Source organism: Neomonachus schauinslandi, chromosome 10 (assembly GCF_002201575.2).
Source record: "Neomonachus schauinslandi chromosome 10, ASM220157v2, whole genome shotgun sequence".
NCBI lineage: Eukaryota > Metazoa > Chordata > Mammalia > Carnivora > Phocidae > Neomonachus > Neomonachus schauinslandi.
Window position 1 is genome coordinate 119,997,709 of NC_058412.1, and position 18,825 is coordinate 120,016,533.

Below are 18,825 nucleotides of genomic sequence, written 5' to 3' on the forward strand. Positions count from 1 at the left end.
AGTACTGTGGGAGTAGACTGAATGAAAGATCATGACTAATCCCTGAACATGGGGAGTTTATAATTGGACCTCAAGGAAAAAGGGATCTGGTTTTAATTCCCAAGCAGTCACTGAGAACCTAGGTGGCACTGAGAACCTCTCGCTCTATCATGCACGCATGGTGCAGCAATGACCTGAGGACAACTTCAGCTATGTGAGGAGGGACAAGTGACACATTACAAAGGGGAGACTTAGATGCTGAGAGAACAAAGTAAAAAGCAATTTGGGGGTAGGTGAAATGTGTGAAGGGGGCTCAAAAGGGGTGAAAACTTTCAGTTATAAAATAAGTCCCGGGAATATAATTTAGGACATACTGACTACAGTTAAAAATACTGTATATTTGAAAAAAAAAATAATACTGTATATTTGAAAGCTGCTAAGAGAGGAGATCTTACAAGTTCTCATCACTAGAAAAAAAACTATAGCTCTGTGTGACAGATGTTAACTAGACTTAGTACGGTGATCGTTTTATAATATGTACTTACATTGAATCATTACCACACACACCTGAAACTAAAGTTCTATGTCAATCATATCTCAGGTTTAAAAAAAAAAAAGAAGTAGAGGCAAGAAGCGGACCCCTCCTACAGCTTCTAAGTAACGCCAGCAAACATGTTTGGAGTAGCAGCATGTAGAGAGTTAATGTTGTAAGATGATGTCTCCCATGCCATCATGCAGGCTGTCACATCAGGGGCACTTTGAACTGACAGTAGTCTTTGCTATGATTTGTCTGTTCTTCTCCTAACAGCCCGGACCTGGACAGCAGATCTCTACTCACCTGACTGCACTGGCAAGGTGACTTGCTCCCTCTCCCAAGAAGACAACGACAGAAAAGGGATTCAAAATCAAGGCACCTGACCTAACCCTGAGCTATAACAGGATACCAATAAGATTAATCCTGCTGGGAACATAAAATAAGGAAGGGTAAGTGCAAAAGATCGAGTTTCAAGTCATAAAGGGCTGTTCAAAAATGTTTCAGGGCGCCTGGGTGGCTCAATCAGTGAAGTGTATGCCTTCGGCTCAGGTCATGGTCCAGATGTCCTGGGATTGAGCCCCATGTTGAGCTCCTTGCTCAGCAGGGAGTCTGCTTCTCCCTCTCCCACTGCCCCGCCCCCCTGCTCATGCTTTCTCTCTAATAGATAAAATCTTAAAAAAAAAAAAAATGTTTTAAAAGGGGGTACATTCTGCATAAATAAGTTGTGTGCAGTGTCAATGCTTCCTGAAAAAAATATAAAGTGACTTACAGACAGTGATTTAGTAGAGTTATCAGAGCAGATTTTAAACAATGATGAATATGCTTCACTTTGGAAGCTGATGCGTTCTGGAACTTTTATTTCCTGTGATTCAAAATATACACATTTGATGCCATTTTTGTGGTTTTCTCCTAACTAACCCCAATCCTAAATCTAACCCATTCATGGGACCTTGATTTTACCAACCATGATACTTAGGAATCTATCCCAAGTGGACTAGGAATGACTATATAAGATCCCAAAGAGAAAAGACACAACTAGATAATTATTAAAGATATGGACAAATGCCAATCTGCCACATGCTGGGTTCAGCTTTGCCCTTCACTTGGTTCATACCTTGAATCATTTAGTATACTACATGCCAGACACTGTGCTGGTCAATACAACAAACACAACTTTGGAGAAGAGGTGGGCCTTGTCCTCAGGGAGGTCATTGTCTAGGAAGAAGAAAAAATGCATACCACAAAATAAGTGCAACGGGAGAAGAGGACACCTTGCTAATGGTCCAAAAATGAAGAGAGGTTTGGGAGCTGGCTTTTGAAAGATCAATAGATACTGCAAACGTAGAGAAGTGGAATGAAGCTTGATTCTTCACTGCCCTGAAAGTCTGACTTGCCACAGAAGTAGAAACAAACAGACTTGAACCACAGAGTATACTCCTGACACGTTAGTGAAATTCCCAAACCTTGTCAGTCCCCCAATTCTCTGCCCCAACCCATTCTCACACCATTGCTAGGTTAATTTAGCAGAACTAATTATGTCATTCCTGCAATCAAAGCCTTGCATTGCTTCCCTAATACCGCCCAAATTCTTCAAGCCATCTTCCAAGACCTTCCCACAATATAACCCTTACCCCTCTGGCCTCATACTCCACAATTCATCAACCCGGTTCCCAGCTCAACCAGATGATTCCCTACACCTGAATAAATTCCATGGCTGATTATGCCAGGTATTTTTTCTCCTGTGCAAAGGAGTCACCATCTTTTCTCTCTCCACGACTAAAAATGTACCCACCTTGCAAAGTCCATTTCCAAATTGTTCTCTCTCCATGAAGGCTTTCCTGATTCCCAAACAGAGGTGACCTTCTCTCTTCTAAAATCCCCAATTCTATTATTTGTTCCTGTTATGGCATTTAAACTTGCCTGGCTTATTTCTGTAATTTCTAGTCAAGATTTCTACCCACCATACATACTTATTACTGTTGGCTGTTCTGAATTAGCTTTTAGTCCAATAAGCTAGACTCAGGACTAGATCTTTGAAAACCGGGAAATCTGGTTGATTTGGACAAAACTAGACTTACCAACTATTCTAGTATATGACTGTCTTCTTTTCCTCACTACCTGTGTAGTTTGTTGTACTCAAGAAGATGAGCCTGGGAACGTGTTGCAGATTATGTAGGAGGAAGGTTGAAGGATGAAGAAAGCAGAGGAAGGTACCACACTCCGGAGTTCAGGACAGAACAAAATCACTGACCTCACATGTGAGATCAACGAAGGCAAGAGGCCTGATATGCTAACACAGGATTAGTGTGGATACTGATTCATTTATACCTCCAGAGTAATAGGAACTCCTAATAATCAATTTACCCTCCTCAACATAGACAAACAAGTTAAATAAAGGAGGTAATGCTCATTTTAGCAAGAATATGAGAACTTGCTAATGCCTGTCCCCACAACGACTTGTTCTGTCCCTGATGGTAAAGGTAATCATCACATCGTCTCCTCAGTCCTTCAGGCCCGTTTACCTGTTCCTCTGTTTTCAGATCTCCAAATTCCTCCAAGAAAGCAGTCTCTGAAGGAAACTGTGATGGCTCCAGAAAATTCAGCAAGCTGAAGAGCTCCTCCACAGAGTTCTGCAAGGGTGTCCCAGTGAGCAGCACTTTGTGTTCCTGCACAATAGTACATGATAAGCAGTGTTGAGCCACCAAAACAGTATGCTTTTGAAGCCAGGGCATTCTGTGCTCACTTTGGGGCAACTCGGTTTTGCTTTTATGAAAAGACAGGATGCTGCTGTTTCAGGGCGGGTACGGTCGATTAATAGATCAACGTTCCTTTCACATCACTGACTCCAGCGGCAATTTCACGTTAGTGCAAGCAACATCCATCCATTCATTCATTCATTATTACTACCCTCTACGTACTGGGCACTGTGCCAAGGCTGTCATCCCTGGTACCAGATCATTCAGGGTCTTGGAATCAAGCCGAAACACCTTACATTTCCAGGTCACAAATTTCATGGTATTTAAGACTACCCTGGGTCCCCTTGGGAATCTATCTGTGGCAAAGGTCAAATTGTTGACTCAGTTTGTAACAAAAACCCTTTTGATTCCTGCACTGTCACAGATATAGATGGCAAAAAGAAAACTCAGAATAAACAGACCATGCACAAATAAGCTACATGCAGAATGGCTACAGAATGCTTCCATAGGGGGTAGATGGAACCGGTGTCTATGTAAAGAGCTTGCTAGCTCTCACCAGGGCCATGAGCTTTAGACCCTCCAGAAGTTTGCAGTTCCTGTTCTTCAATCTGTGGGCTTCGTCAATTATCACACAGCTCCAGTGAATCTTTTTCAGCTCTGGGCAGTCTGCCAGTATCATCTCAAACGTTGTGATGACAACATGGAACTTGAAGACTCCTGAAAGGGGGTTTCCCTGAGGGTGACACAACGGAAGGTGAAGCTTTATGTCATGACTACAGAATACAGCTGATGCGTTCCCAGCAGGAGCAGAGGAGGCAGCACCATAAGACGGTAGGGCCTAGGTAAGGGAAGCCGGTAAGCATGGTACTTCCTCGTTTGGGAAGAGAGAGAATATAAGGATGAACCAGCTATTTAGACAAGAGAGAGACCTCATTACATCGATAAACAGAAGTAAGAGACACAGGCCCTCACAATGGTGAGACATATGAGCAAATACGGAAGACACAGCAAGGAAGCTTTTTATTTATTAATTGCCATGGTAAGGAAAGCAGATGGGTACTGATTCACACGTTCCCAGCCAGGACCGGTCTCAACCACGCAGAGCCTGAACACCCAAGGAGACCTTCTTTGCTCCTTTTCAGATATGGTTGATTTCACCTTGGACCTGGGGTTCTAGCACAGAGGTTCAAAGCCCTGCTCCCGATTCACCCGGGACAAGAGCTACCGGGCAGGACACATCTTTGTCTTTTACCTATCTTAGTGGTGCCATGAAAGAGCAGAGCTGCATCATGTTGGAGCACATCTTAAAGTTCTCCCAAGTGTCTCCTTTTGCTGTTAATGAAATGCCTGGGGGAGGAGCACTGGCTTTCCTCTGGTTGGAGTCATTTAATGTTCACCTTGCTTGATTATAAAAACCAGTGGCCAGGACAAGCTTACAAGGATACTCAGTAAAGTGATTATAAGTAACAAAGCCCCCCAAGCCCCCACAGTCTATTGTGCTTTTAAAAATTTAAATCCTGTCTTCCCTTTATCCTTCCCTATCAAATGTGTTAACCTCCTCTCCAAACTCCCCAGGAACCCATCCTCTGTACACTAATTCTTCCACTCACTTTTTTTACTGAGCCATGTGACAAGTCAGATAAAGTCTTCTGCATGTCAAAGCAACTTCATGGGCGCCTGGGTGGCTCAGTTGGTTGAGCGACTGCCTTCGGCTCAGGTCATGATCCTGGAGTCCCGGGATCGAGTCCCGCATCGGGCTCCCTGCTCAGCGGGGGGTCTGCTTCTCCCTCTGACCCTCTTCCCTCTCGTGCTCTCTGTCTCTCATTCTTTCTCTCTCAAATAAATAAATAAAATCTTTAAAAAAAAAAAAAAGCAACTTCATAAGCCAACCAAGAAGCCAAGCTTTCAGTATCCTACAAAGGATAGAGCCTCTGGCATATTGCAGGGAGTGGAAAACATGCCCTACAAATCCCATGTTTTATCACAAACTAAACTACCAAGAAGAAGCAAGAAGTCTGCCTCAAGAAACAGAAGACTCTACAAATTCAGTCAACGGTAACCCAAGGTGCAGGGCCTTTAAACTCCTGAGGGCAAGTGACAGAAAGGCTGTTCTGAGCGATGACATCAGGCCGTCACCAGATCTCTGAGACTGTGCAAGGCCCACCTGTGCGTCTCTGTACACCATCTCATACTGCTGGATCATCTGCCTGCTGATCTGGCTGCCATGGTACACAATGGCATTCATCTCTGTCCACGTCCGGAACTCCCGCTCCCAGTTCGTGATGGTGGAGAGTGGGGCGATGATGAGGAATGGGCCGTGGATTCCCCGGAGGAATATCTCAGAGAGAAATGTGATGGACTGGATGGTTTTCCCGAGGCCCATCTCATCAGCCAAAATACAGTTTTTTCTGCAGAGAGTAAGAAATACAGATAATTCATCATCGATACAGGAAAGTGGTAGAGGTTGGGTATAACTCAAAAGATACTTCGGATGCACACCTTGACCTGTAAGGTCATCAGTGAAGGGCCTTATTGGCATTTTCCAGAGATGCAACTGAGGCACGTTTTGATTCTTATGATTCACACCCTGCCTACTTCCGAAAAGGAATTACAGCAACTTGAGAGAAAATACAGGAAAGAGGTCCATACACTATAAACTGAAAATACTAAAAATTAAAATAACAGTGAGACACAAGGAGAAAAAAAAATATGCCTCAAACCTAAGCCAATTTCTGTACCTGACAAACTTTATGGAAGCCAAGGCAAAAATAAAGATAAGTTACATGGTTTTCACTGTCCATTATTTGTGTCATCGAGGGTGAACTTTTAACCCACACAATTAATTTCTTATCAGAGTAAAAATGTTGGTCTGTCCTGGTGATCCAGAATCCCAGACTGCACAGAGCAGTCTCGCTCCTCGCTGCACAGGTGGGCACTGGAAAGCTTAGGGGAGCTTTCTGGCCCAAGCGGCTCTGTAAGTGGCACAAACTATGCCAGGACATAGGTCACCAGGGCCCCATCTTGTGTGTTCTCCATTACAGCCTGCTGTCTCTAGAATCCATACTAGGGGTATACTCTAGAATGTTAGAAAAATCTCAAATTTCACCTGTTTCATCTAGATTCTGATGGCAACTGAAGCACGAAGAGTCCAAAACCGAGTGGTACAGCCCCAGCCTAGAATATCCAGGGCTCACAAATAAGTAGTGGAGTTGGGGCTACAATCCAGATGTTTCCTTTTAGAGCCAATTTTTGCTAAAGACTTAGAACGATCTTTTGGATTTTGTTTCATCTAGGTTGGGCCTAACCTTTTGGCTAGAATGGCAAAGAAAAAAGAAGCATAATGTCTAAAATCATTCCTTGTGGGGGCGCCTGGGTGGCTCAGTCATTAAGCGTCTGCCTTCGGCTTGGGTCATGATCCCAGGGTCCTGGGATCGAGCCCCACATCGGGCTCCCTGCTCGGCAGGAAGCCTGCTTCTCCCTCTCCTACTCCCCCTGCTTGTGCTCCCTCTCTCGCTGTCTCTCTCTGTGTCAAATAAATAAATTTAAAAAAAAATTTTTTTTTAAAAATCATTCCTTGTGGTTGGAGAATCACCTGACGTGGAGTCTTGGCATGCCTCATATACAAAGATTACTACCCTAAACCTACGGCTAGGTTCCACTCTCTCACCACCTTGCTAGCTACTGCTGTTCTAAGCAGGCTCGGGCGACAGTTTCACTCCAGTACAAACACATGGGGGGATAACTGTCCGTGAAGACAACCCTGGTTCCGGTTCCTCACCTGTTATACCAGTTAAAAAGAAGCCAGTTCATCCCCTCTAGCTGGTACTCCCGGAGCTGGTTACTGTTCTTATACTCTCGAGACTTCTCCAGTTTCTGCCAGGAGTCTGAAGCAGGCCTCTCCTGGTGGAGGAAGGCAGACAGAACAAAATACAGAGAATGGTGTTTGAGGAGCGTAACACAAATAGGGATACAGGATAAGAATGGGGAAGGTGGCAAATCTCAAAACACTGTCCTAAAGCTGGCTGGCTTCAAGCTGCAGTTACTATGATCTGAGTAAGGTGTACACACACACACACACACACACACACACACACACACAGGCTTCAAGCTGCAATTACTATGATCTGAGTAAGGTGTGCACACACGCACACACACACACACACACACACACACACACCCCCTCTGATATAAGGCAAGCCCCTATATTTTCTAGCTCTCACCAAACTAAACTAAGAACATCTCTATAAAATTTGCAAGTAATTAATGAAGAAGAGAAACAGACCCACCTACAATCTTGGTACTGTTTTACCCAGACTCCTGGATGCCACTCTCACTTACACTTCCATCTCCCTGCAAACCAATAGTAGTCAGGTGTTTTGGCTTCTACAGATAATTTTTGTTATTTCTTTGTGCATGTAGCATCAGCTCAGGAAAGTACAGTGGGTCAAATATTTTGCTGATTAGTTCCTAGAGTCAGTATAAGGCAAAAAGCCTGTAAAATCAAAACTGCAAATTTCTTCAATATCCCATAAACATATTTTCCCATATAAAATACTGATTTCCAAATATAATTGATCTTTTCTCTACTGATAGGAAACGCCATATTTATCACATACTAAATTTCAATATATCCATGGAGCTCTATTTAGATTCTTCATTCTGTTCCACTGGACTGTCTAGCACTGCAATAAAATCCGATTTTTAAATTATGATATCCTTTTATCAGATTAGGGAATTATTTTTCAAAAATGTCTCATCTACTCTACCTTATTCACTATTCTGTATAACTTCAGAATCAATTTGTCAAGTTCTCTTAAAATCCCATTGAGATTTCAATTAATCAGGGGAAGCTTTAAATCTTTAGGTGTGGAAACTTCCCACCCAAAAATTCTATTTATTTAGGCTTTATATTATTTGGACACAGAGTTGGTTATTTTGCTTATAGCAAATTGAGCCCCTAAATTAATAGTTTACAGTCTTAAAACATTCCTAGCTATAGCTACAGTTACAAATGAGAATTTTGAGACTGTAACTTTTCTGAACAGTTTTAGTCTTTGGTAATTCTACTTTGGAGTACTACAACATAGTTTATACTTGAAATACGTTATTAACTAAAACTAAACCACTTGCATGTGAAATTAACAACATATCCCCAATTACATCATTGATATTTGGAGGTAAGTAAGTGAAATCTGTCCATGATCTTTCAGAAAAATACACATCACAGCTTACCTACAAAATTACTACAGCTGCAATTAGGCTAAGCCCTTTAAAATAGGACTCTGTTGAAAATTATTACTAGTGTATTATTACTAATGTACAGATACAGGTGCTTTTAAAATAAGGGAGAAAATAATTTAGTATGTAAGAAAACAATGACTTTAAAGAAAAAGGCTTTAAGCAAAGATATTCCTATATAAACCCTCTTGCTCTGTTCCCTTAAAGAAATCACATTCTTCTTAACCTACAGGAACCAGTCAGCGTGGATCCCCCAAAGTCCACATACTCCTTTAATCGGGGATGCTCCCCTACTTTACTAGATCCTGTGGGGAGACTTTCTGGAATGTTCCTCTAGTGACTTATATGGCTTACTCTCAGCACTGTTAAGTACCGGAGGATGGAATTTCACTGCAGATTTCTACTTTGCTGCCTTGGTAGCACTCCAAAAGCAGAGGCATCATGCTCCAAACCAGACAATCCAGCCTTCCCTCCTTCCCCAGTGCTAAAGGGTTTAGTTGAACATCACCTACTGGCCAGAATTTCAGCCATCTGAGCACAAGACCTGAAATCAACTGGAAGTTTCTGGTTGACTCCTAAGTGGTACAGACTGCAGGAAACAGTCTATACCCCAGGGCTCCACAGCCTTCAATGGCTACTTAGTTAACTTGAAGGAGAAGTGATTCTCGGAGTCTCCATGGTGGCTCCGGCCTATTAAAAGACTGCTCCTGCTTTGCACAATCATCACGGACAATGTCACTTCTTGCTTTCTCTGTATTTGACCTATATGTAACTAATTTTTACCAAAAAGCTTTCAGATATAGAATGTCCTATTCGTCAACTTCAAAGCCCAGAGTAAGATCCCTTTAAAAAATTATTCAGGTAGGGCGCCTGGGTGGCTCAGTTGGTTAAGCGACTGCCTTCGGCTCAGGTCATGATCCTGGAGTCCCGGGATCGAGTCCCGCATCGGACTCCCTGCTTGGCAGGGAGTCTGCTTCTCTCTCTGACCCTCCCCCCGTCTCATGTGCTCTCTCTCTCTCTCTCTCAAATAAATAAATAAAATCTTTAAAAAAAAAAAAAAATTATTCAGGTAAACTTTCGTTTGGAGCTGGTCCTTTTCTTAACACATAAAAAGACAGCTTTAGTTATGTTGTGAGCTACCATTCCAATTCAGAATTTTTGAGATAAAATTTCAAAATGTGCATTTTAAATGCGAGAACAAATAAATCAGAAACAAAGAGACAAGTGTGAAATAATACCATGGTTCACTGAGCAATGAAAACAGCAGCATCCCAATAGCAAAGAAGTAAAGGAAAAGGGAAATTGCCTGAAAACACTTGAGAATTCATATTCTTGCCAAATGCATGTAGTCAGTCTGAGGAATTAAGTGGGATTCAGGCTGAGTAAGAATCCTGATTACTCGGAGATACTAACTTACAATTAGCTTCAGAATGGAAATGCTCTCTACTCTGCCCCACACCAGTTTGTCCCTGCCTTGTGCCACACGTCCATGTGTGTCCATGCACACACATGCCTACCCTGTTAACCTGTGAGCTCCTGGGGGCTGGGTGTGCACCTTCTTTCTTATTGTATGTCACTCAAGAGTCAGCCAACAGCAGATGTTTAACAATGACTGATGAATTAACAACAGACAACAGTTGTAGGAGAGGGTTGAAAGAGAAATTTATTAACCAGTCATGCAGACAAAACACTATTAAAAACTATGTAGATTTCTAATCACAGTTTTGCACCTCAAGCTTCCTCCATATACTTCATATGCCAAAAAAAAAAAAAACAAAAACCAACAACAACAAACCCACTGCTTTTAAGTAGACTCTGACAGAGATCTAAGTTCAATGTCAAGCTCTTGTCTCCTAAGTCCTGACCTTCCCGGGATATAAAAACAACAACAAATAAATAATAAGGAATTGGGTAAGAGTTTTTCATATAAATGTGGTGACTTTTTAAAAACAGAAACTTGGGCGCCTGGGTGGCTCAGATGGTTAAGCGTCTGCCTTCTGCTCAGGTCGTGATCTCAGGGTCCTGGGATCGAGTCCCGCATCGGGCTCCCTGCTCCTTGGAGCCTGCTTCTCCCTCTGCCTCTCTCTCTGTCTCTCATGAATAAATAAATAAAAATCTTTAAAAAAAATAAATAAATAAATAAAAAAAAAATAAAAACAGAAACTTATTCCAGTCTATAGCCATATTCAACAACTCTGATTCTCTTCCCAAGTGAGTCACATCTTAATCAGGCTCTTCTAATTCTACATCCTTTTAATTATTGTCCCTCTATATACAACTACTTGTCAAGTACCCTGGGACATTTATGCAGCTCGGGGGGAATAATCCAGAATCAGAAAAACAAACTGATTAAATAAATATATTTTGAAAACCTATGTTCTCTCTGTGAAGTCCAGGGATCTATAGGTAGAAGATAGTTCTTCCCCTTAAGAATATTCCAGTTGAGTAAAGGCAGAGGATAAAAACAAAGAAAAAAGATCACTGATGGAGCAAGAGGTAGAAAGAAACAAGAAAGATACTAACCATTTACTGAGCTTCTTTCCCATGCCAGGCACTTCGTACACGTTCTATCTTACTGACTCCTGTATACAGCACCACATACGAAGAAATATAAGCTCCTATTCAAGGTTCTTAAATGTCACACACATCAAAATAGAGCCTAGACCTAATGTTGACCAGAATGCTAGTGAAGTTTGATTTGGGGAGAAAAACATACTGAACTGCAAGTTCAGTGGAGAGCGGCCAAAGGTAAGTCACCAACAAAGACCCTTCTGAGCACGGCCCCACAGACATCCAGGATTGCCACGGTCATAAAGTTAACATGATACAACAGGTGCCCAACAGGGATACATTACCACATGCTTAATTTCAGGGAGAATCTGAAGAGACTCAAATTCTTTAACTTTTGCAGGATCTACGTCTTCCTCTAGCTCCCACGTGCTTTCTTCATAAGGCAGCGAGCACCACTTCACCAGGTAATGCGTCACTTCCTGGTGGGAAACAGGAGAGGAGTTTATGTTCTACTAGATTAAAGGAGTCAATCATACCCCGGCCAACCTCTGAAAAACCCACCCTATCACACATAAGTACCATTAAAACAAAGACCACATGTTAACAAAACAAGCAAAATATGTAGTAAGAAGGGAAGGCTCTTTAGGGGAGTCAAAATGACAAAACACCCACCTCTCCTGTTTCTGCATCTTTGGTGTGGGCCACCTCCAGGACTCGATCAACTTCTACATAGTCCGGGTTGAACAAGTCTTCATCAGGCTAGTGCAATCAAAGGAGAAGAGTTAGAAAGTTTCCCCCTCCCCTCAAAACCAACATATAGGGGTTCATCTGTAAGTGATCCCCTACTCTGGGCTTATCAGGAAACACAGAATGGAAGGGGTAGCTTGAGAATAAAAGTCACAGCACAGACATTTCTTCACTGTCCCCAAATCCTGCTCTCCATGACTGAATTTATAGGTTACACCACGGCCAGAGTAAGACTCTCCTAATGGTCATTATAGTACTGCACAAAACTCAGCACAAGGATTCCCTTTTTCTTGCTTTTTGTTCCAAAGATAACCCTTGGAAACTCAGAATTAGTTTCTTTTTCTTCTATATACCAACAATAGTAGCAAACATTGGAAGGAGGCATGAGGGGAGCTTCTGGGGGACTGATAATGTTCTATGTCCTGATCTAAGTGGTGGCTACACAGGTGTGTTTATTTTGTAAAAATTCACTGAGCTGCACCCTTAGGATTTGTTTACCTTCATGTACATTATGCTTCCCAAAAGTGTACTTACGAAATAATAAGCATCACTTGGAAATATTTAACCTGTGTCTGGAGTAATGCTAAGTGCTTAAATCTCAAAATTACTTTATGGACTAGATATAGTAATTACTTTACAGATGAGGAAACTGACTCAGAGAGGTTAAATAAGTAATGTGACCAAAGCCACAGAGAGTTGTGTGAACTGGAACGTTACCCAGGCCTTTCTTACCCAGAAGCCCTCCTCCCAGACGGCTAGAATGTACTTATTGCCCCTTTGGTTGGAAGGCACTTTAGGGACTATCCAGTTTCATCTTCAACACAGGAATGCTTTTTGTAACACCCCTGGCAACTCTCCCTCAGATTCCATTATTCCCTGTTTGGGAATTTACTGCCCTCTAAGACCTGATCCACTGTCAAGACAGCTTTACCTCTGTCTGCTCAGTGGTAGCATCATGATCTTTACCTTTATTATATTAAATTATAGCTTAGTTTCCTCCCTGTAACTGGGGCTCACTGGTATGACTGCTTCCTTCAGAGTAGCAGTAACTAAGTTCATTCTCCTTCTATGCTGGCTCTTCAACAAATTTCAACCGATCTGGGTGAAACTATTCAAGGTGTTCGACTGTTCTTGGGGCCCCAAGTTTCCAGATCCTTCCGTGATGCAGAGAACTAGCACTTATGAATAGTGGCTATGGGCCACCGTGATAAACACTTCTGTAAACCCTGTGTCATTTACTCCTCACAGATGTTCTGTGAGGCTGATACTATGATACTATTAGGAGTTCCGCTTTAGACAGAGGAGGATTGTGTGTGTGTGTGTGTGTGTGTGTGTGTGTGGCGGGGCGGGGGGGGAGGGAAGGGGTGGGGGGGTGGGGGCAGGGGGGCAGGAGCAGAACCTGCAGCCTGGCAGCCTGCAACCTGCAAGCCTAGGCTCCTAGCACCATGCAGGCCAGTTTCCATGTTTGCTGACAAGCACTCAGCTGTGCTTCCTTTACCTAAGTTAGAGTCCTCCTGCAGCTGCACTCAGGTCCAAGTCCCCCCGAACCTGATACTCAAATGAACAGAACAAAGATTACTGTTACTTCTTAAGCAGCTGCACACCGTCTTCCTGACCAATAGGAAACTTGTCATTTAACGGGCACTATCCTTTCTCCCTAGAACTGCTAGTCAGTCATTTTTCCCCACTCTGAAGTTATAAAGATTTAAAAACTACAAATGTGTGACATTACATACATTTAATTGCCATTCTATTTCATTCATCCTAGCCTGTCCAGTAAACCTGAACTTTGACTTTGTCATCTATTCTCCCAGCATCAGGTGTGGTTTTCAGGAGTCCAAGTGTAGTGAGAAGGCCTCTACCCCTGAAGAGGGAGGGAAGCCTCTGCCTCGCAAGCCTGTGTCTTTTCCACAGGTGCCCCTGGCTACCTCATCAAGCAGCCAGAAATAATGGATACGAAGAAGCTCTATCCAAAATTAAGTTATTATCGATCTCATAAGAATATTATTTATCTAAGTCACTAATAAAAATGTTGAACAGGTCAAGACTGAAGACAGTATTATAGGAACTACTCCCCACTCTTCCTCCTCCTCAATCTCAGGATGTCCTCCAATCTTTTCAAAAGCCTTTCCTTCCCACAAGTTACACGCTCCTGGTACATTTTTTCTACACACTGCAACATAGCTTCAGCTCTCTATTCCCAGCCCAGTAAAAATCACTCCCTTGGGAATAAAGCAGAAAACAGAGACATGGGGCTTTGTACGCTATATGAAGGGCTGTGGACTTTATTTCAAGAAAATGTGAGTCGCTGAAGGGTCTGGAGCAGGCGAAGAGCATAAGGCAAACCCCATCCCTCACCAGGGGGCAGCTAAATAATTACTGAGCACTGACCCTGTTCCTGGTATCAGGGACAGAAATACAAGAAGACATGTCCCTGTCTGTCTCATAGGGCTTAAAATGGAAGAAAGAGACATGTAAACAAGTTCCTACACTGCAAATACTTGCTAAAATAGAGGTGCAAATAAAATGTTCCAAGAACAGAGAGAGAGTATCCAGTGTGGCCTCAAGACGGTCTTGCAATTCTGTCTTCTCTTTCCCAGTTCTCTATGACAATAACAATGCCACGAGAAACAGTTTTCACATTCTTTAAAACAATCCTGGAGAGGGCTGGGGCTGAATGCTAAGACTAAAGATGAAGGACCCCAACCTGGGATGAGAAGAATGCTTACTGACATTATCCTAAAGTAATTTTCTGTCACTTGAGGAAAAGGCACACAACATGAAGAATGAGTTGGTTAAGTATTGCAGCAATGTACTATAGTTAGATGGCACCTGAGTGCGCTCTTGAGGACTAGTGCTTGCAACTACGTTTTAAGAATAATTTTTATGACTTCTTTTCTTTAAAGTTATCTGTATAAAATTATAAAACTACAGGCTATACAGAAAAGAAAAAGTAGAAGTCACCATGATCCCATCAACCAGAAAAAATGACATCAGCGTTTTCATGTATATTCAAGACATTTTCTGCACATTATTATGGTGCCTCTTTTCTCCTGCACTCCCCAAAATGGAACTGCCCCCGACACCGTAAGAGGCCGACATATAGCACTGTAGCTTCTTTCTATGTCATTAACAACTGTTCTCCAACATCACTTTTACTAGAGCACAGTGTTCTGTTCTATGGGATGTACACATAATTTAACAAATGTCTATCATCTAACAGTGTGTTTGTTTGCAATTTTTCACCAATATTAATGACTGAATATCATAGCTAATTCTGTACAAAGACTCAACAGTTTCCTTAAAATACATGGCAGAATTAGAACTGCCGGACAAAGGATGTGAACATTTTGAGACATTTCACGTCTGCTGCCATCTGTTCTTCTGACAGGTCGTACTAGGTTATGTTCCCACCTGCTAGATACAAGACTGTCTCTGCCCTATACTCTCACCAGCAATGAGTAATAATTATTTTTAAAATCTTCAAATATTTGGTAAATAAAAACCAGAAAATTCCTATTTTAGTTTGCATTTTTAAACTACTAGTGAAAGTGACTGCATTTTTATATGATTAATAAGCATTCCTTATCATTAAAATTATTTGTCATGTGCGTGTATGTGTATATGAATATAAACAGGAAGGTTCCTATACTGGATAAGAAGAATGTATGCCACATACATATGTATGTGTATAAGTTATGTATTTTTTACGAAATACGTATACATATGTAATGCACATATTTCCTAATTATTTACTTTTAAGATTTGTTTAGTAGTATTTTCTAATATATAGACACTATAGATTTGTTTAATGTCCAAATCCATCAATTCTTCCTCTCGCCATAGGTACCATACTTAGAAATACCCAAGCTTATATAAATTTCCTTATTTACTCCCTAATATTTTACTCTCTAATATATTTAATAATAGTTTTTATTTTTTACATTTGAAGTTTATGTCTTTTTGGATTTGTTTTTTTGGGGGGGGGAAGGAGGGAATGAAAGAGTTTTGTGCACGTTTCTCTTGCCCTAGCTATTTATAGATATTCTGACCAGGATGCACATTCTTATGAGTTGTCAGTTTGTAAGGCTCAATCCTTTTAACTTGGTGGATTATTTTTTCTCTTTGGCTTAAATCTGGACTGGTTTTGCTGCAAATCAGTGAACATTTAGCAATGTGACTTGAGCAATGGATCTGCACAGGACTTTGATTTTAAGAAACTTAAACTCAGCATTTAATACTGTAAGAAAAGCAGCGGTCAAGTTAGTTGGTAAATATTGCTTCACCTCAGTAAAAATGTGCTTCATCTGGGCTTGTTTATTCCTAAATCGCTTGATCTTCTGTGCGATGCGAGGATCCTTTTCCAGCTCTTCCATTGTGGCCCATTTACAATGTAAGTAGGAACTATCCAAAGACACACAAATTGTGAGACAAGTGCAAACTACCAAATCATTGAGCTTTAAGTGTTTCAGTGAACAAGGTGACCATCTAACCCAGAGGTAGCGGTCTGTAGTGAAACTGCTAGAGACTGGGCTGAGGAGGGCCTTGTGCTAAGGGCACAGACAACAAAACAGTGCTGCGATTCCAAATGACCAGTCCCCCTGCAGCTTCTACAGGAGCTGCCTGAGAGCAGGGGGGAGGGCAGGCGTAGGCGGGTTATCATTCATACACATCAGGGCAAGTGGGCACATAGCACAGGAAGAAAGAAAACTTCAAGAGCTATAGGACTGTGCTTCTCCACCCTGGGTGCAAATGAGAATGGCACAGGGAGTTTTTAATAAAGCACCAATCCTTGGGATCGACTCCCAGGGTCTGAGTCAGCTGGTCCTGAGTGGAGCAAGGGCTTCCCTGGTGACTGTCTGTGCAGCCAAAAGGGAGCACCACTGTCTAAGGTGAACTTGAGTCAACTGAGATCTGTGGGTCAGGCTTCAGGGGCCATTCTTGGAAAATACAGAAGATGATGTGATGAGGGAAAGTGAATTTTATTCATATAAATCCAAACACAAATAATACAAGAAAAAGACGTACAAATTTCTATACTTAACGTAGAATAGCTCCAAGTCGAATGGGGGTTCTCCTGGGTGAACCTGTAACCAATAGCAAGCAGTTAACAGGCCAGGCCCCTCAGATCACCCTTATGCAGCACAAGAAAACAGGTAAATCAACACCCCTGCTGGTTTTAGTACAGATTTCTTGAGGAGGTTTAGTACAGATTTCTTGAGGATGTTCCCAGTTCTTTTCCTGACAGCTACTGAGCAGCCTTCCCAAAGGGTGAATCCACAGCTAGCTAGAAGGTAAAAAAGAAAATGATCCCCTTGGTGTCCTTCCAGGGTCCAGGCTAGGACAGCACTCAGCTGAGAAACGCAAACTGGCCCAGGGCTCTGAGAGCTGTCAGGACCAGAGCCTGCCGTGCAAGTGAAAACCTGGGTCTCTGGCATGCCCCCAAACCACCACCCTGAAATTTCAATGCTGTTCACTCTCGAAGTAAGGAAGTTTGCTCTCATAAATACTTGAAGGTAAAACTGTGTTCTCACCAGCAAACATACCCTCACCCCAGGCATGCTCTCTAGAGAATCCCTACAATGGCCCTGACATGTCTAAAGAAACCCCCCCCAGAGGTTTTCAATAGGACTCTTTCCATGTCTTCTTTTTGGCCCCCTGAGGACTTTCCATGGGCTACAGCAACTAAAGGACAAATACCTTTTGCTGGGATCACTATGGAGGAAAAAAATTATCTGGGGTTCTACTCTCAAGTATTTAAGAATTTTATGATCTAAAATCTTCCATGGGGGTAAAAGTAAGTACTGACTAGCCAGACAATGTTGTTGCCTAGCTCTCACTCTGGCCAGTCATGACCATTCCAGGTTCTCTAGTCAAGTATCTCTTCACAGAGGGTATAACCTGTGCTAGTGATAGAAAAGCTGGTACATGAGCCACCGACCTCCTGGACGGTCTTAGACGCCAGGATCTTCTCAATGATGTTTGCGTCATCTTCTGGAGGCTCCTGGAGACAGAAAAGTTAAAAAGACAGAAAATTACTGGCACCACAGAATCCAAGAGATAATTCTGTAAGAGTCACCCGTGAGCGCTGAGGCCTCCCTCCTATCAGTCCACAGAGTGATCAAAAGATTGCACACATTCTGGGGACAACCCTAACACCTTCCCCTTCCACAAGAGCAGAGAAGTTACTCTGCTTTTCAGACTCTTAATTTCAGATCTGTCTTTAGTATCACTAAAATTGGTCCTAGGACTTCCCTTTTCTGCCAAACCTGCCTACATGCTGTAGCATAAAATTTGCAGAAAGGTGTAACATACAGGAGTCCGGGGGTCTTGGAATCAGAGAGTCCTAATTCTAACACCTACCTGCTACTGACTTTGGATAAGTCAATTAACACCTCTTAGTTCCCGTATCTATTAAAATAGGAGTTAAAAATACTTACCTCACTGGGTTACTGGGAGGATAAAATGGTATGTGAAAATATTTTTGGAACAGTAAGCACTATGCAAATGCAAGGTATAATTATTCTCTACTAAATGATACCATCTTTCCCCTCTGTGGCTGGAAATGGTTGTTTCACTGATCATCCTTTGACTATAAATCCTAACTGAAAACAAATTCATTTCTTCCTTTCTATCCCAGATACACATCAACATTTCTAGGCTCCTGAGCTCCATGAAATCTCTTTCTACAGAGTATTTGATTAAACAATGACAAACTTAAAAAGGGTACGTTGAGTCAGAACATTCTTGTGTTTGACATTCTTTCTAGGACTTTATTTGAGCCATTCTATTTCAGAGGTCTCCTATGCACTACATGACCTTGTCAGATCTAGTAGAACAGTATACGAGAAGAACACTCATCACGATAGCCCTAACTTCCAAAATAACTTGGGTTCCTGATCAGAACTTTCCAAAAGGATGACTTATGTTACATCTCACTGTCTTCGTCCTACCCATTCTAGGGCTCAGCTGTCCCAGAGCCGTATCATTACAGAAAACATATATTCTAAGATCCTAAATCAACTTTCCCCTAGAAAAGTAATAGAGGAAAGGAAAAAAAAAAAAAAAGGTTAGGAGGGCAGATGGCAGAAAAGAAGTATAGAGATCAGCAGGCATTGA

At 42.0% G+C, this 18,825-nt stretch overlaps 1 protein-coding gene across 1 annotated transcript in view; it reads right to left on the reverse strand.

Annotated features, from left to right (window-relative positions):
• Positions 1–18,825, reverse strand: part of CHD6 (chromodomain helicase DNA binding protein 6) — a 201,793-nt gene that overhangs the window by 89,113 nt on the left and 93,855 nt on the right. Inside the window, exons 6-14 of the mRNA XM_021688920.1 lie at positions 17,648–17,710; positions 16,735–16,793; positions 15,993–16,110; positions 11,632–11,718; positions 11,304–11,438; positions 6,989–7,110; positions 5,375–5,618; positions 3,767–3,943; positions 3,037–3,180 (exon numbers count right to left, since the gene is read on the reverse strand). Of these exons, the coding sequence (XP_021544595.1) occupies positions 3,037–3,180; positions 3,767–3,943; positions 5,375–5,618; positions 6,989–7,110; positions 11,304–11,438; positions 11,632–11,718; positions 15,993–16,110; positions 16,735–16,793; positions 17,648–17,710 (1,149 nt within the window). The remainder of the gene's footprint in view (positions 1–3,036; positions 3,181–3,766; positions 3,944–5,374; positions 5,619–6,988; positions 7,111–11,303; positions 11,439–11,631; positions 11,719–15,992; positions 16,111–16,734; positions 16,794–17,647; positions 17,711–18,825) is intronic.